The sequence below is a fragment of the Hippoglossus stenolepis genome, chromosome 3 (assembly GCF_022539355.2).
Source record: "Hippoglossus stenolepis isolate QCI-W04-F060 chromosome 3, HSTE1.2, whole genome shotgun sequence".
In the NCBI taxonomy this organism is placed as follows: domain Eukaryota; kingdom Metazoa; phylum Chordata; class Actinopteri; order Pleuronectiformes; family Pleuronectidae; genus Hippoglossus; species Hippoglossus stenolepis.
The window spans coordinates 651,531-672,977 of record NC_061485.1 but is presented as its reverse complement, the minus strand read 5'-3'; the positions used below and the strand labels follow the sequence as shown (position 1 = coordinate 672,977).

The 21,447-nt window shown below is 46.7% G+C and overlaps 2 protein-coding genes across 2 annotated transcripts in view; one reads left to right on the top strand and one right to left on the bottom strand.

The window, feature by feature from the left end:
* ddx27 (DEAD (Asp-Glu-Ala-Asp) box polypeptide 27) overlaps positions 1-5,962 on the top strand; it is a 7,740-nt gene extending 1,778 nt beyond the window's left edge. The window contains exons 4-21 of the mRNA XM_035152561.2: positions 1-29; positions 206-258; positions 333-419; positions 660-765; positions 887-1,060; positions 1,133-1,283; positions 1,359-1,458; positions 1,565-1,706; positions 1,839-1,992; positions 2,246-2,327; positions 2,670-2,847; positions 3,005-3,111; positions 4,640-4,736; positions 4,830-4,921; positions 5,022-5,142; positions 5,233-5,326; positions 5,409-5,468; positions 5,705-5,962. The exon at positions 1-29 is cut by the window's left edge and continues 161 nt beyond it. Coding sequence (XP_035008452.1) covers positions 1-29; positions 206-258; positions 333-419; positions 660-765; positions 887-1,060; positions 1,133-1,283; positions 1,359-1,458; positions 1,565-1,706; positions 1,839-1,992; positions 2,246-2,327; positions 2,670-2,847; positions 3,005-3,111; positions 4,640-4,736; positions 4,830-4,921; positions 5,022-5,142; positions 5,233-5,326; positions 5,409-5,468; positions 5,705-5,723 — 1,846 coding nt within the window. The 3' untranslated portion in view covers positions 5,724-5,962. The remainder of the gene's footprint in view (positions 30-205; positions 259-332; positions 420-659; positions 766-886; positions 1,061-1,132; positions 1,284-1,358; positions 1,459-1,564; positions 1,707-1,838; positions 1,993-2,245; positions 2,328-2,669; positions 2,848-3,004; positions 3,112-4,639; positions 4,737-4,829; positions 4,922-5,021; positions 5,143-5,232; positions 5,327-5,408; positions 5,469-5,704) is intronic.
* Positions 5,963-5,968: 6 nt separating this feature from the next.
* On the bottom strand, positions 5,969-20,756 carry LOC118105130 (potassium voltage-gated channel subfamily KQT member 2). Its single transcript, XM_035152556.2, is given in 20 exon segments — positions 5,969-7,388; positions 7,390-7,713; positions 7,863-8,038; positions 8,136-8,256; positions 8,362-8,493; positions 10,153-10,261; positions 10,655-10,702; positions 11,671-11,913; positions 12,172-12,251; positions 14,284-14,313; positions 14,529-14,597; positions 14,680-14,774; positions 15,538-15,633; positions 15,727-15,837; positions 16,056-16,181; positions 17,578-17,753; positions 17,837-17,963; positions 18,115-18,205; positions 19,136-19,286; positions 20,304-20,756. Coding segments are annotated over 20 exon segments (2,727 nt in total). The 5' UTR covers positions 20,434-20,756; the 3' UTR covers positions 5,969-7,096.
* Between the last annotated feature and the right edge of the window lie 691 nt (positions 20,757-21,447).

Here is a 21,447-nt window from a genome sequence, read left to right as displayed (position 1 = left end):
GAGTGATGAGGAAATTCTAACTAAATCAGGTAAGTTTGTGAGTCTTTTATTTTGTAGTTTGACAGGAAGCAGAAACAAAGTTTTCTTCAAAGTAGAATCCAGTCAAACTGCAGCTCTTGATCAGAACAACAGTAAATATAAAACTATTATTTTGATTCTAGATGTATTTTAAAACGTATTTGTGTTCCTTCCTGTTTCCTGTCAGACACCCTGAGAGAGAAAGAAAAACGTGGGAGGAAGAGGAAGGCTGGAATGGAGGTGAAGATGAAGTGCTGATGATGTCACTGGTGGATGTACCTGGATACCGTGGTAACAACTGTTTTTGTGTTCAGGCCGCAGAGTCGTACTCCGAAGACGCGTCTCAGTATGATGATGAGCTGACCTTTGATAATATGAACCTATCCAGACCCATCCTGAAGGTAAATCCCTTTAAACACCACGAGTCCTGTGGCTCAGACGTGATCAATAATCTATGTGGTCAGTTCTCTGTGGAAACCAGTGTCTCCTGAGTCGTCTGCTGGTTTGTCAGAGCCTCTGATAGAAAGTCTTCACCACTGGGTTCCACTGGCTGGTTCTTTGGTTCCAATGCAAGAACGACCTTCTAGGGCCTCTGGTCTGGTTGTTGTTGGTGTTAGTGACTTCCTGTTGTGTCCCTGCAGGCCATCACAGCTTTGGGCTTCAAGCTGCCGACTCCGATTCAGAAGGCCTGTGTTCCTGTTGGCCTGCTGGGCAGAGACCTCTGTGCCTGCGCTGCTACTGGGACAGGTAACCTGTTCACACTGGAACCAGCTCACCACACTGGAACCAGTTCACCACACTCAACCACACTGGAACCAGTTCACCACACTGGAACCACATTCATTCATATGAAATGTTCTGTCCTCAGGGAAGACGGCCGCCTTCATGCTGCCAGTGTTGGAGCGTTTGGTTTACAAGCCGAGGACGTCCCAGGTGACCCGGGTCTTGATTCTGGTTCCGACCAGGGAGTTGGGTATCCAGGTTCACTCTGTGGCTCGTCAGCTGGCCCAGTTCACCTCCATCACCACCTGCCTGGCTGTTGGTACGAAACGTTACTGACATGTTACTGGTTCTGCCTCTGGACTCGGGTGACCTGTCTGGGTTTTGTCTGCAGGTGGTTTGGACCTGAAGTCTCAGGAGGTGGCTTTGAGGGCGGGGCCAGACGTCCTGATTGCCACACCCGGTCGACTGATCGATCACCTGCACAACACACCGAGCTTTGAGCTCTCTCACATTGAGATCCTGATCCTGGACGAGGCTGACAGGTAAACACTGACACGTCATCACAGGCTTACAAGCCATCGTCCAACATACTCACCTGTGTGCCTGTGATCGTTCAGGATGTTGGACGAGTACTTTGAGGAGCAGATGAAGGAGGTCATCAGGTTGTGTTCCTACAACAGACAGACCATGTTGTTCTCTGCCACCATGACGGACGAGGTACGCACTCACACCTCTGTCATGTGACCTGGGCCCCCAGCTGTGTGCGTCATGTGACCAGTGTCCCCAGTTGCATCACTGTTTGTCATGTGACCCTCGTTTCCAGGTGAAAGACCTGGCAGCGGTTTCTTTGAAGCAGCCAATCAGGATCTTTGTTAACAGCAATACTGATGTGGCTCCGTTCCTACGACAAGAGTTTGTCAGAATCCGACCGAACAGAGAGGGCGACCGAGAGGCGGTGGTGTCCGGTAGGTACTCGGTCTGCAGTACTACTCATAGAACTGCAGTGCCACTGAAGTACTACTCATAGAACTGCAGTGCCACTGAAGTACTACTCATAGAACTGCAGCTCTCTTAATGACGGCTGTTTGTTGTGTTAGCTCTTCTGACTCGGACGTTCCAGGATCACGTGATGGTGTTCACTCAGACGAGGAAACAGGCTCATAGACTTCATATCCTGCTGGGTCTGATGGGACTGAATGTCGGAGAACTGCATGGAGAACTGAGCCAGAGCCAGAGGCTGGAGAACCTCAGGTAGACACACACACACACACACACACACACACACACACACACACACACACACACACACACACACACACACACACACACACACACACACACACACACACACACACACACACACACACACACACACACACACACACACACACACACACACACACACACACACACACACACACACACACACACACACACACACACACAATCCAGAACCTCTCTTCCATGTATTTACCCTCTTGGTTCTTGTTCTCCGTGTTCTCAGGCGTTTTAAAGATGAACAGATCGATATCTTGGTGGCGACAGATGTTGCAGCCAGAGGTTTGGACATTGGTGGAGTGAAGACGGTGAGAGTCATGTCTCTTAATAGTTACTACAGGAGAACCAAGAAGGTTCTTCTGAGGAACCAGTACGTTCTTGTAGAATCTCTACAGGGTTCTTACAGAAGAACAAATGTGTTATCAGGTCACCATGTAACTGTACAGTTATTAAAGACTTACCTGCGTCAGTCGCTAGTTACCAGGTTACCATGGTAATTTACCTGTCTCTGTAGTTACATGTGTTAACTGTTACCATGGTTACCATTGATTTCTACAGACATCTGCTTTTATTAAAACTGAGTCTGAACATACCACATCTCTCTCTCTCTCACACATGCTCCTGTCTGTCTCTACCTGTCTGTCTCTCAGGTGATAAACTTCACCATGCCGTCCACGGTCAAACATTACGTCCACCGTGTTGGTCGAACGGCGAGAGCCGGTCGCTCTGGACGTTCCGTGTCTCTGGTCGGAGAGTCTGAGAGGAAGATGTTGAAGGAAGTGGTGAAATCAGCCAAGAACATCGTGAAAGCTCGAGTCCTGCCACCAGGTACGCTCACCTGAGAGACAGACAGGTCAGAGAGACTGCACTGTGTCCAGGAAATAGACAGAGCCGGTTGGTAGTTCAGGAAGGTAACAGGAGTGAACCTGTTTCTCAGGTGAGCTGTGACTCACCTTCTCCCCCTCTCTGCGTGTCTCTCGCCCAGAGGTGATCCTGAAGTTCAGAGATTTGATCTCGAAAATCGAAAAAGACGTTGGTGCTGTGATGAGGCTGGAGAGAGAAGAGAGAGAGCTGGCTGCATCTGAGGCCAAGGTACACCTGAACTCACCTGAACACACCTGAACTCACCTGAACTCACCTGAACACAACTGAACACAACTGAACACAACTGAACTCACCTGAACACACCTGAACTCACCTGAACACAACTGAACTCACCTGAACTCACCTTAGCCCACCTGAACTCACCTTAACACAACTGAACTCACCTTAACACACCTGAACACACCTGAACACACCTCAACACACCTCAACACACCTGAACTCACCTGAACACACCTGAACACACCTGAACACACCTGAACACACCTGAACACACCTGAACACACCTCAACACACCTGAACACACCTCAACCCTGAACACACCTCAACACACCTGAACACACCTGAACACACCTGAACACAACTGAACACAACTGAACTCACCTGAACACACCTGAACTCACCTGAACACAACTGAACTCACCTCAACACACCTGAACTCACCTCAACACAACTGAACTCACCTGAACACACCTGAACTCAACTGAACTCACCTCAACACACCTGAACTCACCTGAACACAACTGAACTCACCTGAACACACCTGAACTCACCTGAACACAACTGAACTCACCTCAACACAACTGAACACAACTGAACACACCTGAACACAACTGAACACACCTGAACTCACCTGAACTCACCTCAACACACCTGAACTCACCTCAACACAACTGAACACACCTGAACACAACTGAACTCACCTGAACTCACCTCAACACAACTGAACTCACCTCAACACAACTGAACTCACCTCAACACAACTGAACTCACCTTAACACAACTGAACACACCTGAACACAACTGAACTCACCTGAACTCACCTCAACACACCTGAACTCACCTCAACACAACTGAACTCACCTGAACACAACTGAACTCACCTGAACTCACCTCAACACAACTGAACTCACCTCAACACAACTGAACTCACCTTAACACAACTGAACCACCTCAACACAACTGAACTCACCTCAACACACCTCAACTCACCTGAACTCACCTGAACTCACCTGAACTCATCAACTACCTGAACTCACCTCTGAACACACCTGAACTCACCCTTTGACAGTCTAACTGAACTGGCCATGACATCACTCTGACACTTCACAGAGCTTCTCCTTCACATCAGTTCACTGTCTGACTGTAGCAGCAGTAAGGATTTGTACATTTTAAAGGTTCTTTCTCTTGATTGATGATTTCTCTCGTAGAGGCCGCGGGAGGTGAACCAGACTCCGGCTGGGAAACTGCACATTTATCTGTTTGTTCCGAACGGGTTTTAACATGTTACTAAACAAACCACTTTCAAGAACTGGAGGGAAATCAAGTTCAAGTAGATTCTTCAAACATTTAAATGAATCTTTAACAGACACGAAGAAGAAATCTAAATATTAGTTTTTATAGAACATTAACATGTGGTTTATTAATTATTTAACTGTGTGTGTGTGTGTGTGTGTGTGTGTGTGTGTGTGTGTGTGTGTGTGTGTGTGTGTGTGTGTGTGTGTGTGTGTGTGTGTAGTTGAGTGTGGCTCAGAAACGTCTCGATGGCTCCGCCTCTGACTGTCAATCACAGAGAGTTTGGTTTCAAACTCAACAAGAGAGAAAACAGAGTCGCGGTGAGTAGTAGTAGTAGTAGTAGTAGTAGTATTACTACACACAGTACTACAGTGTAGTACTGTGTGTAGTATTTATACTGTTGTCGTTTTCAGTGTCTAAAGCTCTGCAGGAGTTCGACATCGCTCTCAGAGGAAAAAAGAAGAGACAGAAGTTTCTGAAAGACGGAAAAAAGAAAGACCTGACGGTAATGATTTAATAACAATTATAATCCACCATAATAATGAAATGAATTGTTGACGTGTCCTCATGTCTCAGTATCGTTAACGTGTCCTCGTGTCTCTCAGCCTGAGGAGCGCACTCAGTTCGAGATTTTAAAAGCTCAGATGTTCGCTGAGCGGGCGGCCAAGAGAGAGAGACGACCAAAGAGAGCCAGAGCGATGGCAGAAGACGAGACGCCGATCAAAGGTCAAAAAGATAAACACAAATATTGATACTGATAAATATATAAACATATGATAAATATATAAACGTATAAACATCTTCCTGTTTGAGCAGCCAATCAGAAACCTGGAAAAGGAGGCAGGAAGTCGGCCTTTGATAAAGAACTGACCAACACGAGCGGAAAGAATCTGAAACACTACAGAGCTGGGTGAGACAGTCTGTACCTGTCTGTCTGTCTAGACTCTACCTTTCTGTCTCAACTCTGTCTAACTGTCTGTACCTGTCTACAGACCGTCCTTTGCGGACAGGAAGCGGTTGGGCATGGACAGGAAGTGTCCTGGTGGCTCCAGGTGAGTTTCACATCGTCTCTGTCAAAGTGTCTCACTAATTCATTATATTTTCCCATAATGCACTGTGAAAAGTAGCTTACAACCAATGGTCACTACCTGATCAATATATCCCATAATGCACTACGCTCCCATTAAGTGTAAAATAAACATATTTTATTGTAAGATTTCCCACCAGCTGACGTTGTTTACGTCCTTTTTTCTGTGACATGATGGAAACGCTCTGTTCCCTCCATCAGATACAAGAAGAAGAAGTGACCGACAAGATGGCCGCCTCATCGCTTTGCCGTCACTGTGTAAATCGTTTCCTGTTTATTAAAGAACTTTCAATAAAGCTGCAGTCGTTAAAATAGAATCACTGACTTGGTGTTGTTTGTCGTCATGACAACATCGAATGACTAAAACGGTTTAACATGTCAAATGAGCCGGTTAAAGAAAGTGTTATTTCAAAATGTTTTGTTATTAAATGACGCAGAGACGTCTTTAGAAAGAATGAATGAAGGTTTTTTGTGGTTATTGTTTTTATTGTTTTTCAAACATTTTAACAAACGAGAACAATTTAAGAAAATGAAATAGTTTTCAATCATTAAAACAACTTGAGATAATATCGTGACGTTTGAACCAGAAAATAAAAAAAAGTTTTTCTGTAAAAACTAGAAAAGTGTCTTCTTTAACGGTAGTGATGAAATGTTTCCATGGAAACAGTAAATAAAGTGTTCTACATTCATATTAATGAGCATAAAGCAGGTCAGTGAATAGCGAGTCACTTCCATCTGCCAATCAAAGGAGAGCTGCTGTTTCAGGGGATAGATTAATTACACCTGTAGCGCCCCCCCCAGGACAAATTGTTTCCACTCTTCACCCTGAGCTCAGGAAGTTAAATACATTAGAATTTTATTTTGGTAAGCTTATATTATCAGCTTCCTGTAAGCGACTGATCACGCTGATTGCCCCCTGCTGGACAGATTCAATAACTGACTCAAACATTTTCAATATTATATAAACGTTCCTGTTGAGATTAACGATACTAAAACAATGATTACATTGTTTACATGTTTTTATGACATGATTTGTCTTGATCCCTTACGTTCACATACATCACCATCATTTAAAGCCCCTCCCCCTGACTGTCCACTGACAGCTTAGCAACCGTAACCAGGACCATCGTGTGATGGGCGAGAACGAGCCAGGTTTATACTGTACGACAAATCCATGATGTTAGAAAACAAGATGTCACAGTGACGAGAACATTTTTATGAATCTTTGACTGAATTCAAAATAAATAAAATATAACAATCACTGAACATGTTTGAGTTCTTTTACACTGGAAGTCAACAACAGTCTGTTGTCATGGTGATGTGTCAGATATTGTTGACTTCCAGCGTAAAAGTTTTAAAATTGAACAAATAAATTGATCGATAATCTTCTGATTATAGTTAATATGGGTCTTAAGATGTCACAGCAGTGAACCAATCAGTGAAAGAAAAAACACTTGCTGAACAAATGAAAACACTGACGTCTTCTTTTCCCATGATGCTTCACTCTCAGCTGGTGTTAATGTCTCGTCTCTGACGTTTCATTCACATTTTCGAGGCTCTTTAGTTTTCTGCTGGTTCTTCCCTGGTTCACCTTCAGCTCCACCTGGTTCCGGTCTAGGCCTGGTCCGAGTGTGGTGACGGGGCACAGAGCTCAGAGTCGGAGTCTGACTCGCCCTCAGCAATGTAGGGGCGGAGGGCGGAGCCTCCACCTCCTCGCCGGTCCAGGTTGGAGGAGTAGAAGCTGTTGTTGAGGAAGTCCAGGTTCTCTCTGGACTGAGAGATGGAGAACCCACTGAAGGAACGTTCCAGCTCCTCGTGGTCGACGGACGGGATGGAGACGGACGTATCACTTTCCAGCTTCACCTCCTCCCCTCCCCTCCCCCTCGGTCCCATTGATCCCCTCCCCTGCCCTCTCTGCCCCTCCTCGCTCTCCCGTGCTTTGCCGGTTCGACCGCTTCCCTCCATGTCTCTCTCCGGCCGGAGGAGGTGGGAGTCGAACCAGTGACCCGCCTCCCACCGGACTTGGTGTGTTGCCGTGGCTACGCTGATGAGGGGGTGGGGCATGTTGAGGGAGTTGGGAGCTGATTGGCTGCCAGGAGGTGGAGGGAGGGCATGTGGGGGTTTTGTAGTTTCTGTGACCCGTGGAGCTGCTGGAGCGAACCATCTTGGTCACATGATGAGTCTTCTCCACTTGGTCGCTAGGCAACACCCTGCACAACACGTAAACAACATGTGAACAACGTGTGATACTGATTCTTGTTCTGGTGACACTGGTTCTAGTCTGGTACTGGTTCTGGTCTGACACAGGTTCTGGTCCGACACTGGTCTGATGTGGTCTTCAGTAACCAGGGACACTTACTGCAGGGTCTTGGGGACAGACTGGCTCTTCTCCAGCTGATCCACTGGACTGTGGTAGGGCGGAGCTGGGTCTGGCTCCTTGGATCCAAAGTAGGCGTCGGTCTCAGCCTGAGGGATTCCCATTCGCTGGATGTAGATGTTCACCAGGAAGTCCAACTTTCTCTCCATGGACAGCACCTGTGGGTCACATGAGCGGCAGAGGACCAATCACATTCAAAGCTGAAGCTGCATCAGTAAACCTGCGCAGCTCAACACACTGGTTGTTAATGGTTACCTGCTTCTCCACCTTCCCCAACCGTCCCATCATGCTTGGATCCTCAGGAAGCTCCTCATTGGCTGCTTTGGGACGGTCTTTGTCTGCAGTTGGTGTTCCTCTGCCAACAATCTGATCCACTCTGCCAATCAGGACACAGAGCAGGTCAGGAATCCATGACAGCGCTGATACTAAAACATTTGACAGGAAACACAAACTGGCCCAACCTCAGAGGTCAGAGTCTTACCTGGACTGGAGGTTCTTGATGCGGGCAAGCATGTCCAGGTGACCGGCTGAATACTGTTCGATCACATCCATGACGTCATATGGACGGAGACTCTCCTTAAACTTCCTCTTAGACACCATGAAACGCATGATGCTGCGACAGAGGAAACAGGAAGTCAGCTGTGACCACGAGGACCCCTGCTGGCGTGTTGTGTCCAGTAGGTCTTAACTGGTCTCTGTAGACTACATTCACCTCATAGACCTACAGAGTCCTCACAAAATGGACTTGTGTGTACATCCAACATGGAGACGACCCAGAACATGTTAAAGGTGAACTGTACTCTAGTTCATAGAAATACTCGTCTATGAAACATGAAGAAACTCATCAGCTGAACAAATTCCAAACATGTTTTAAGGAGATAAAAACCTGGATGACCTCAATAAAACAGAGGTTCTAATACTTGGCCCTAAACACCTCAGAGATTCATTATCTAATGATGAAGCTGCGCTAGACGACATCGTCCTCACCTCCAGTGAAACATCAGGGAGTGATCTTTGATCCTGATTTGTCCTTTGATTCTCACTTAAAACACATTTCTAGGACCGCCTTCTTTCACTTGTGTAACATCTCAAACATCAGACATGTCCTTTCTCAAAAAGACGCAGAAGAACGAGTCCAGGCCTTTGTTCCATCCAGACGTGATTATTGTAATTCCTTATTATCAGGCTCCAGCAGGAAGTCGTTAAAGACTCTGCAGTTTGTCCTAAATGCTGCAGCACGTGTCCTGAAGAGAACCAGGACCAGAGACCACATGTCTCCTGTGTTAGCTTCACTACACTGGCTTCCGGTTACATTTAGAATTTAAAACCCTCCTCCTCACCTACATTAATAATATGGCAGCATCAAACCTTAAAGAGCTCATCGTACCTTATCACCACTAGAGCCCTGAGCTCCCAGAATTCAGGCTGTTGTCCCTAAAGTCTCTAGAGGAGGAGCCAGAGCTTCAGCATCAAGCTCCTCTCCTGTGGAATCATCTCAGCTTCAGTTGTGGAGGCAGACTCCCTCTGTACGTTTAAAGCTCCAGTGTGTACGATTCAGGTGAAAGGATCTTCAGGCAGAAATTGAACATAAAATAATCATAGTGATGTTTTCACTAGTGTTTAATCATCTAAATTGTTGTTTTCTTTACCCTAGAATGGGCCCTTTATATTTAAATACTTTATATATAAATACTTTATATTTACATCAGGAGCGGGCCCTCTATGGAGGCAGCCATGTTTTTTTACAGTAGCCCAGACTGGACAAACTAAACCTTTTTTACGGCTGAAGATGAAACTCGACAACAAACACGTTTGTTCTTTTATTCATCTGATGAACTGAGAGTCGTTGGTCTTTAGTTTGGATCCACTTCCTGAACTGATCCAGGATCTGCTTCAGACTAAAGAACTGAACAACTGGTCCATCAGAGAAGAACCAACACAGATCGGATCAGCAACAAGAGACGAGCTGTGGACACCAACACCAACAGGAATAATAAGAATAAAGAATGTCTTACCAAACAGCGTGACAGAGGAGCAACACAACAGAAAACAATGAACCTAACTGGACATCAGACTAACTCTTACCCAACAGCTGATGGTGACCTTTGACCCTGGGTGAGCACAAACCAATAAAAAAAAACGTAAAGAATAATGTGAATAAAAATGATTCAGTGCAGAATAAGAGCAAATAAAGGTGAGAAAAGCGATGATGAATGATGAGCAGAGAAACTGATCAAATATGTGATTTTCTAAATCAAATAAAAACTCGTACCAGATGGCTCTGATGGTGACCTTTAACCCCGGGGTCAGATCCTGGGGGACAAACTCACAGTGGCAGCTCTTGTTGTCGTCAGCCATGTCTTCTCCTGGCAGGCTGGCGTCTGAAACCAACAACATCATCAGTGTCACTCAGCGCCCCCTACCTGCAACTGATGGACCAACATTGTGTTACAGCAACAGGACCAGAAACATGTTTGTCCAAGTTCCAGAACCACACGACCCCTGACCTACGGTCCTCTGACCCCTGATCTTCTGGACAGAACAACCCTGATACTGGACGACAGTAGCTCTGCTCTGTGTGTGCGTGTGTGTGTGTGTGTGTGTGTGTGTGTGTGTGTGTGTGTGTGCGCGCGTGCGTGCGTGTGTGTGCGCGTGCGTGCGTGTGTGTGTGTGTGTGTGCGTGCGTGCGTGTGCGTGCGTGCGTGTGTGTGTGTGTGTGTGTGTGTGTGTGCGCGTGCGCGTGTGTGTGTGTGTGCGTGTGCGTGTGCGCTGACCTGGGGAGCTCTTCTGTCTGAACTCTTCATCCTGCATCTCAATGAGCACTACAGGAGGAGACAGAGGAGACACGGAAGTCTTCATCAGGTCCTGACGTGTTTATTTAAAGAAACAGTCCAACATCCTCAGTTTCACCACAGACACCGTGTCATCACTTAGCCTAGCTTAGCATAAAGACTGCAAACAGGTGGAAACTATATCATCATAATGACTACATTCAAAGGCATTCAGTTCCAGTCATGTTTTCATAGTGAAGAAGAAGCTCAGAATCATGCTGGTTTACATGTTTCCATGCTGACACAACAGTTACCACAAACTATAAACCTGTAGAAACCAGTCAGATCCACAATGAACCAATCAGATTCAATATAAACCAGTCAGGTCCTGTATGAACCAGTCAGGTCCTGTATTAACCATTCAGGTCCTGTATTAACCATTCAGATAAACCAGTCAGATCTAAACCAGAGGGAACCGTTACAAACCAGTTGTCCCAGATGATGAGATTTGCTGTTTCCTCTCCTTCCACCTCGTTCTCTTCACTATCTCCTCATCTCCTCTTTTAAATTATCTTTTCAATGTTTAGATCAAATCTTTAAACTGTGTTTAACATGTTTTTATTCTTTGACGACTCCGACGTGTGTGTTTCATGTGTCTGATCTTTGTCTCAGAATCTATCAATGGGTCTGATCGTAAATGAAAAGCTCAGGTCAGGAACGTGAATCACTTTTATATCTTTGATCATTTGTTTGGTTTGGTTGTAGTTGCAAAACTGGGAGTGACCACTGGGACAAAGTGCATCACATGTAGGAGTTACTCTACAAGAATCATGCACCAACCACAAGAGGTTCATGTTCATCAGAAGTTCACATCTAGCTTGTTGATATCTGACCACATGACAGATCCTTGGTCAGCAGATGTGGTCGTGTTGGGAGGTCATGTCGTTCTAAAGTTGTGGATGTTCAAATTGTGACCCACAGTCAGAGAGTTCTGATTGGCTGTACCCAGCAGGTCTTACCTTCAGAGTTTTGGCGTGAAGCAGCTCCTCGGATCCTGAAGGCCTGTCGGGTTCTGCTGCGTTCTCCGAAGCTCCAACTCTTTGGAACCTTGCTGGGACTCTCCTCCAGACAAGGCTCCATGCTGGGGGACCGTCGCAGGGCCTGGATCCCCCCTGGACCACCAGGACCTCCAGGAACTCCAGGAGCCCCACCAGGACTAGGACCCACACTAGGAGCAACACCGGGGCCGACTGTAGGAACCACTTAAGAAAGTAAGCAGTGAAGGATGGATAGAGGTTAAGGATGTGAGACACAAGAGAATCAGTACTGTAGTTGAGTTCTGTCCCGGTTATTGTTCAGGTTATAGTCTAGTCCGCAGGTTTTCAATCAAACCAGTTCTGGCAGGTTTTTTCATGAACAAGTTCCTCCAGTCTGGTTTAATGTTTATCAAATAGTAAGTAATAATAAGGTTCTTGCTGGTTGGTGGGAACTTGAACCTGCAGACCTTGGTTCTAACTCACCATGCTGGGGGGAACCTTTCCCTTTGGTTCCTGAGCTGCGGGGGGACGAGAAGACCCTCTCCTTCAGACTGACCTTCTGACTGCAGACAAAATAACAGACAAGTTTAATCAATATGTTTTGGGATCAGGTCAAGAGAAAAGTTCCTGAATGTCCTTTATTGTCCCAATGAGACATGATTCTTGTCCATGATTTCAGATGTTGGGGCTCTGCACGAACAGGATGATGAGACAAATTTCAACATGAGGGACAAGTTCAGCAAATCTTCTCATTAGTGCCAAACCACAACAAACGTTTACCAAAGGGAAGAAACCTAAATTCTGACCCTAACAGAGCCAGACTGATCTGAACGAGGGGAATGCCGTTCTAATCACAGTCTGCTTTAACAAACATCATATCTGACCAGGAGGTGGTTCTCTTATACCTATTGTTAGAATTTACCAACTGACTTTGTTGTTTATCATCAGAACATCTGCATGTTTGTTGGACAGTCATGATGATCACCATTTGGTGGATCAGGCAGAGGAAGCTGGACGGACCTGGTAAACAAACTGATAATGATTTTGAACTGGGACCATAAGGGGAACTGCACGTTTTACCTACATGCCAAGGGAGTGGACACTTCAGGGTGTGATGTAGTTATATCCAGTCTCCGGTTATGGTTACCTTCACCCTGTGTTCATGTCCGAAACTGAACTAACCACTAACCAATAATCACTGCTCCAAATACAAGAGTAAAAGTGTACTACAGGGGGGTGGGAGAGCTTTGCATTTTGTTTGATAAAAGACTTTGTACTTGGAAAGAAAATTGAAAAAGCTATAAATAAAGTTGTAAGTCTTCCAATTATCTGACAGCGGGTTGCAGAAGGATCCGACCAAGCTGAGTATTTCAGACATGCCTCTCCCCAGCCATGCTTTCCAGCTCCTTCTGGAGGTTCCCAGGCCAAACCTGATATGTCGACTCTCCAGCAAGTTCTGGGTCTACCCTTGGGTCTTCTCCTGGTTGGGCGTGCTCGGTAAACCTCCAATGGAAGGGATCCATGAGGAAACCTCTCCGAACAACCTCAACTGTCCCCTTTAGACATGAGGGAGCAGTAATTCTACTCTAAGCTCAATCCGGAGGCCTGACCTCCTCTCTGTATCTCTAAGGCTGAGCCCAGCCACCAAAAACCCTTTTTCAACTCAACGCTTGTATTCATGATTGAATTATTTTATTACCCAGAGGTTGTAACCATAGCTGAGCGTTGGAAAGTAGAACATGCAGTTGATGGAAAGTTTTGCCTCGCAGCTTAGCTTCTACTTCATCACAGCTGTCCAGGACAACACCGACCATTCTGTCCATCTGACGTTCCATCCCCCCCTCACTCATGAACAAGGCCCCAAGAATCTTAGACTCTTTCACTTGGAGCAGAAACTCACCCCCAACCCAGACAGATCAATCCACCGTTTTCTGACAAAGAACCCAGGTCATCCTCAAGACTCGTTAGGGTTTTCCAGGTCTGTCCAGCAGGCTTCCCCACCATCTGATCCAGTCCACCACCAGGTTGTGATCAGTTGACAGCTCTGTCCAAGACATACAGCTGCAGATCTGATGATATGACCAAAAATCGATCATTCATCATTAGCCTTAGCTGTTCCGGTACAGTGAAACCTTTTACCCACCTTGTGTTAAATTATGGCCAACCCACACTACCACTAAAGTCCAATAGCAAAACACTACTCAGATTACGATCAGGCGGCCGTTACTCCTAATCACGCCCCTGCAGGTTTCTTCATCGAGGTCCAGCAACCAAACTCCCCAGTAAGCTTCCAGCAGGTCTGGCTCCAGGAAGGTTAGGTTCATACACATATATATATATATATATATATATATATATATATATATATATATATATATATATATATACACAAATATATTTCATAGTGACTCATTTTATCCCACTATGCATCAATATAAGTTGTTTACAAACAATGGTCAATAACTGATCAACATAAACCATCATGCACTCGCGATGGGGGGGTCAGAGCTCAGGGTTCATGGGTTCTCCGACTGAATGATTACAAATCTTGGTCTGAGAAAGAAATCAGACATGAACATAAAGATGGACACTGACCTGGGAGATGGTTCAGGCTGGACGTCCTTCCTACAGAGAGACAGATAGAGAGACAGATGAGAGAGAGACTGGTTGTTATTATTTTTTCTTGTGACGAATCTTCTAGATGACTGTGACTTTAGAATAAATTAAAGTTCACACTTCAACAAAAGTACTGTAGTAGTTATAGTTGTGGTTGTTTTGGAGTACTTGATGCAGTACTCTGTGTACTTGCTGTAGTAGTAATACTTGTAACATATTCTAACCTGAATGAGAGTCCTGATTTGTTCTTGAGGTTCCTCAGTAAATCCAACTGATTGAGAGGAGGAATCAACCTGAGACACAGAGAAGACGATTTAATCATAGCGACAGACAGGCAGGTAGAAACCGACAGACAGACAGGTGAGACCGACTCACCTGTACATGGGGACAGACACCGTCCTCTCGTAATAGTCCCAGGTGGAAGACAGATCAGTTCGGCTCAGATTTGTGGCGTAAACTCTCCACGCCGCCTGCAGACGGACAGAGGAGGATTATTTCCCTGGAAACAACTACAAGCCAGATGCAGACAGAGCAGGAAGGAACCCATCGCCCGCACAGATTTTCAAAGTAAAAGCACATAAATATGTTTGCTGCATCATTGGTTTTAATGTGGAGTAAATATTTGTCACTGAGTTTCTGCTCTAAACATGTTTCATCCAGTTTCAGCTGCAGGAGTTTGTTCTAAATTAAGTGATGATGTCATCGGTCACATGTCGTCACTGCAGAAACGAAACAAGCCGATGAATTGAAAAGATTTGTCTTCGTCATCAGCAGCTTCTTTGTGGTTCTGAGTTTTAAGTTTCAGAACTTAAAGTTAGCTCCATGTCTTTTTCCTAAAGTGGTTATGTCGCCAAACGATAAGGTTACCATAGCAACAAGGTTACCGTAACAGTGAGGTTACCATAACAGTGAGGTTACCTTAACGATAATGTTAGTGTAACAACAAGGATCCATTAAGAATGAGGTTACCATAACGATAAGGTTAGTGTAACGGCAAGGTTACCATAACGACAAGGTTACCGTAACAGTGAGGTTACGTAACAATGAGGTTACCATAACGACAAGGTTACCGTAACGATAAGGTTAGTGTAACGACAAGGTTACCATAACAATGAAGTTACCATAACGACAAGGTTACCGTAACATTGAGGTTAAAGGAACGATGAGGTTACTGTAACGATACGATGGACTTGCTCAGAGAAAATGGCCGTGGCCATCAGAGTGTCAGTTCACCTGGATGAGTCCGGCTGCTGGGTTTCGTCTCTTCTCAAAGTGTTTTTGTCGGTGCTGCTCCTGGACCTTCAGAGCAAAACCGGAACCCAGGATCCCCTGAGGACACAGATTAGAACCGCAGACCAGGTGAGTGGAGACCAGGTCGACGCTAACCTCAGGTTAACTCAGGTAATCATTTGAATGACTCACAGCGGGCAGAGCAAAGAAAGATACTCCGATCAGAGTGAAGGTCGCAGCCAGGAGACGTCCATTCCAGGTGATGGGGAACTTATCTCCATAACCGATGGTTGTCAATGTGATCTGACAGAAACAGAACAATCAGATCGCCTGGAAACAAGTAACAGGATGTCAAGACAAATGTCGAGGTCAAACCTGAGATGTAAATCGCTGAGTCAGTCTTTCTTAGAAAAGACTTTAACCTGAACGAGATCTTAACTCTACCCAGTCTGACCGGGTTGATGTAATGTCCCCTGAAGTCATAGTAACATGTATCACAGTATCATGTGTTTCAGTCTCACCAGTCCCCACCAGAGGGCGTCAGCATACGTCTCAAACTGTTCGTTATCTTCTTTTTCTGCCAAATAAACGAGGAAACTGGCCAGAATGAGACACAGGAAGCCGATGTACCAGGCTGTGATCAACTCCTGTAGGGGGCGACAAAGAGACATTAGGAACAGAAACAGAGAGAGAGACATGAGTAGTTACCCAGTTGACCTATGAGAATAGAGAGAGAGAGTAGAGGAGACCTGGCCGTCATTTGGCTCGACCTTGTCAACAGCACTGAGAAGGTGCCATTTTCCAGAGAGGACCGAAGAACACTACAACAATTTCAGTCTGAGATGCACCATTGGAACCACAACATCTGAATGGCATCGGCTACAAAAAGGCATCATCCCTGGTTGCACCATATCAGGAGCCCAGATTCCATCAGGGACAGAGAGGCCGGTGAAGAGGCTGGGGAAGATCTTCGACTGCCCCTTTAGAGACACTGCAGAGTCCAGTCAATAAAGCATTGATTTATCAGCATGGAATCCTCTGAAGACTTTGAACAATGCTTCCTGCAGCTTCTCTACTTATTAATGAGGAGACAATGACCAATGTGGAAGGCTTTGAGAGAAATATCAGCTAGTTCCTTTGGTGGTGGCTGGCCCTGCCTGAGTTTAAGCGGTATTGCCCTTTAGGGGCACACCAACAATCCATGCCAGTACCCAGGCATGCCCACTGTGCCTGGCAAGAGGTTCCCTGGAGCACATCATGAGCTGCTGCTCAAAAGCCTTGGGAGAAGGCAGGTAAAGGTGGCACCATGACCAGGGGCTGAAAGAAGGGCAGGAGAGACACTGTTGATGGAGCTCAGGGCCTCTACTACTGGACTCCTACTTTCAGAGTGCGATTGGTAGCTGACGGTCGACCTAGGGAGGCTTGATAGAGGAGGCCCATTAACACAAGAAGGTTAAATATCTAGGGATTTTCATTGAATGCAGATGGAAGGCCCGTGTGTGCCCATGGAGGTGGGCTGCAGAGCTTTGCAGGGGAGAAGAGACACCAGGAACTAGGCTGCAGAAAAGACGTGGAGGTGGCTGTGGATCAAGAGGGGTGATCCGTGAGGTAGCACACAACTTGGACACGAACCGGGGAGCGATCGCCTCCGGCTCGGTTTCCCTGCCGATGGTGACCGAAGAACTAAAACATCTTGTGACTCTGAGTTCATCACTGATGATGTGACATAAAATCACAGACACAAGAAAAAAGATCTACTTTTATTTTCAGACTGAAACTGAAATCATACACACACAAATATGTGCGCATACACAAACACACATCTTTAAACAAACTGGGAGTGAAACACTGGGGAGGGGAGGATCAATAACTCCGATCAATAACAGTCCAGGATCAATGGATAAGATCAGATGTAACAAACATGATACGAACAAACCAGGACTGCTGACACACACACACACACACACACACACACACACACACACACACACACACACACACACACACACACACACACACACACACACACACACACACACACACCTTGCTGTGGGCGTACACCACTGATCCAAGCAGTTTCCAGGTTCCTCCTCGTCGGTCCATACGGATCATCCTCAGGATCTGAAGGAACCGAAGAGAACGAATTGCTGATGTTGCAAAGACGTTCCCCTGAGTCCCCGCCGCCAAGACGGAGATGGATGCTATCAACACCATAACATCTGAGAGACAGACAGGTCAGAGAGAGAGAGAGGTGAGTCCTACCGTCCTCTGGTGAACGTGTCTTTATCGTGGTCAGACTCACCGATGACACAAAAGGGTTTTCTGGCGAACTTGAGTCGTCCTCTCCATCCTCTGAACCGACAACAACAACCTGCAGCCCAGATCCTCACCATGTACTCCACCCCGAACACCACGATGGTCACCACTTCCTGTGACATGACGACAACAACACACCGTAAAAAACTTATTGATAAAGCAGCTGATTGATTTCTGTTTTGATGGTTTCCTGTTGAATTAGCCGGAGCACTGACTCAGAAAGTGCCTGACCTCTGACCTCAGATCAGATAAAAGTGTTTTTACCAGGATGTAGAGAGCGTCCTCTGAACTCTTCTCGTACTCTTTGATGGTGGAGAACACAGACAGAACCAGACAGGAGAACACCAGCAGGAACCTGAAAACAAAACATCCACTGACATCTGTGTTTCCAGGGGAATATTAAAACTGTGGCACCTGATCTCAGGTCTTCCTTGAAACTGACTATTGATTTTATCCGTGAGTCACTGACGTCCTTCACTTTAGTTTCCTGTTTCGACTGTTATTATGTATTTTGATGTTTATTTCAAACAGAAACAGATGTGAGGACAAATATGAAGACAGATGTGAGGACAGATGTGAGGACAGGTGAGGACAGATGTGAGGACAGATGTGAGGACAGATGTGAGGACAGGTGTGACAACAGATGTGAGGAGAATTGTGAGGACAGATGCGAGGACAGATGTGAGGACAGATGTGAGGACAGGTGTGAGGACAGGTGAGGACAGGTGTGAGGACAGGTGTGAGGACAGGTGAGGACAGGTGTGACAAATGATGTGAGGACAATTGTGAGGACAGATGCAAGGACAGATGTGAGGACAGGTGAGGACAGATGTGAGGACAGGTGTGAGGACAGATGTGAGGACAGGCGAGGACAGGTGTGAGGACAGGTGTGAGGACAGGCGAGACAGATGTGAGGACAGGTGTGAGGACAGGTGTGAGACAGATGTGAGACAGATGTGAGGACAGGTGTGAGGACAGGCGAGGACAGATGTGAGGACAGGCGAGGACAGATGTGAGGACAGGTGTGAGGACAGGTGTGAGGACAGATGTGAGGACAGATGTGAGGACAGGTGTGAGGACAGATGTGAGGACAGGTGTGAGGACAGGTGTGAGACAGGCGAGACAGATGTGAGGACAGGTGTGAGGACAGATGTGAGGACAGATGTGAGGACAGGTGAGACAGATGTGAGGACAGGCGAGGACAGATGTGAGGACAGGTGTGAGGACAGATGTGAGGACAGGTGTGAGGACAGGTGTGAGGACAGGTGTGAGGACAGGTGTTTACACGTAGGCGTGGTAGATGAAGGCCCATCCTCGAGGCCTCTCCAGGACGTTGTACAGGAAGTTCTGCAGTCGTCTGTAGAGAGCATTTCGTTTCGGAGGTTTCTTTCCCCCGGAGACGCTGCTGCGCTGCCGCCGAGGTCCGTCCTCCGCACCTGGACAGAGACAGACATCAGTCAGTGATCAATGAATCCTCAGTTGACTTTAATTCACCAGAAGTCCCCCCCCCCCTCAGAGGGAGAAGCTTCCTTGTGGTATCTGTGGGGCGCCTAATGTCGTTAATACTTTAGCTTCCTGCTAACCACAGTATGCTAACTGTAGCCTGTAAACAAAGATGGACGACACGTCTCCACCTTCTCCAAACATAAAAATTACAATATCTCAGATACAAACGCTGCCATCTTCTGGTGATGACATTGTTTACAGTCAGTCTGTGCAGTCGTAGAGTGGAAACGTTGTATCAAGGTCCCGCCCACACACACACACTACCAATCACAGGAGTCAGTGTCAGCTGTCAATCATCACGTCTCAGCCTGTTTTCATATCATCAAATAACTGATTCAAACCAAACTGATCAGAAACACGTGAACAAACATCAGAGAGATGAGAACGAGCTGAAATGACAGAAACATCTTTGACAAACATTTCTTTCACTTTGATTCCTTATTTTGGTCCATGTCCCATCTGCTAACATGGAGGAGGTCTATGACCTGTACTGCAGCTGGACACCAGGGGCGATCATGATTATTTGAACTCAGTTTTAGGAGGGATGAGGTGGGGGGGTGGGCCAAGGCCATGTAGGGAGACTTCCAGTTCCTTGTGACGACACAAAACCCAGGAAGCTCAATCAAGTCGCTCAAGCATGACGTTTCTGACTTAGAGGAACTATAACAAAACCCAGGAAGTGTTTTCCCCAGAGTGTTTGGGTTGGTAGACATGAGCCAGATACCCACACTAACCTGGAGAAGCACTAACCAATCCCCTTTAAATATCTGGTGGGAGGGGCTTATTTTAAATGTAAATTTTATCTTTAATTTCTGACACACACACACACACACACACACACACACACACACACACACACACACACACACACACACACACACACACACACACACACACACACACACACACACACACACACACACACACACACACACACACACACACACCTGATATGAGCAGAGCTCCGTCTCTGGACTCGCTGCCTCCGGCCTCCAGACCCACGAAGCCGACCTTCAGCTTCTTCTGGTCGGTCTGCGCTGCGGGGAACATGCCGCCGTTGCGGGATTTCTGGACCATGACCGAGAGTCCGGCCGCTCACAGAGCACCGAGGCCCGTCAGGCTGAAGGAAGCATCGCTGCGGAGGAAGAGGAGGAGGAGGAGAGAAGAGAAGAGGAGGAGGAGAGAAGAGGAGGAAGAGGAAGGATGCAGAGCAGACACTGATCCGCCTGATCAGCAGCTTCTCTGTCATCGACTTCCCGCACAAAAAGGAAATAGAATGACGTCACCGACGGGTTTATTGATGACAGATCAAAAAAAAGAAAGACACCGATCAGCTGATCATTGTCACCATGGCAACTGCATAATGTGAAGTCGGTAACCATGGCAGCCAGAGAGCAAGAGATGGAGTTCAACATGACAGGAGATTAAATATAAGAGGGAGGAGAGGAGGAGAGAGGGAGGAGGAGGAGAGGAGAAGAGGAGGAGGACTAGAGAAAGAGGAGGAGAGGAAGAGGAGAGGGAGGAGGAGGAGAGAAAGAGAGGGAGGAGGAGGAGAGGAGAAGAGGAGGAGGACTAGAGAAAGAGGAGGAGAGGAAGAGGAGAGGGAGGAGGAGGAGAGAAAGAGTGGGAGGAGGAGGAGAGGAGAAGAGGAGGAGGACGAGAGGAAGAGGAGAGGGAGGAGGAGGAGAGAAGGGAGGACTAGAGAAAGAGGAGAAGAAGAGGATAGGAAGAGGAGGGGAGGAGGAGAAGGAGAAGAAGAGGAGGAGGATAGGAAGAGGAGCAGGGGAAGACGAGGAGAAGAAGAGGAGAGGAAGAGGAGGGGGAGGAGGAGGAGAGAAGGGAGGACTAGAGAAAGAGGAGAAGAAGAGGAGAGGAAGAGGAGGGGGAGGAGGAGAAGGAGAAGAAGAGGAGGAGGATAGGAAGAGGAGCAGGGGAAGAGGAGGAGGACTAGAGGAGAGGAAGAGGAGGGGGAGGAGGAGAAGAAGAGGAAGAGGAGGAGGATAGGAAGAGGAGCAGGGGAAGAGGAGGAGGACTAGAGGAGAGGAAGAGGAGCAGGGGAAGAGGAGGAGGACTAGAGGAGGAAGACAAATA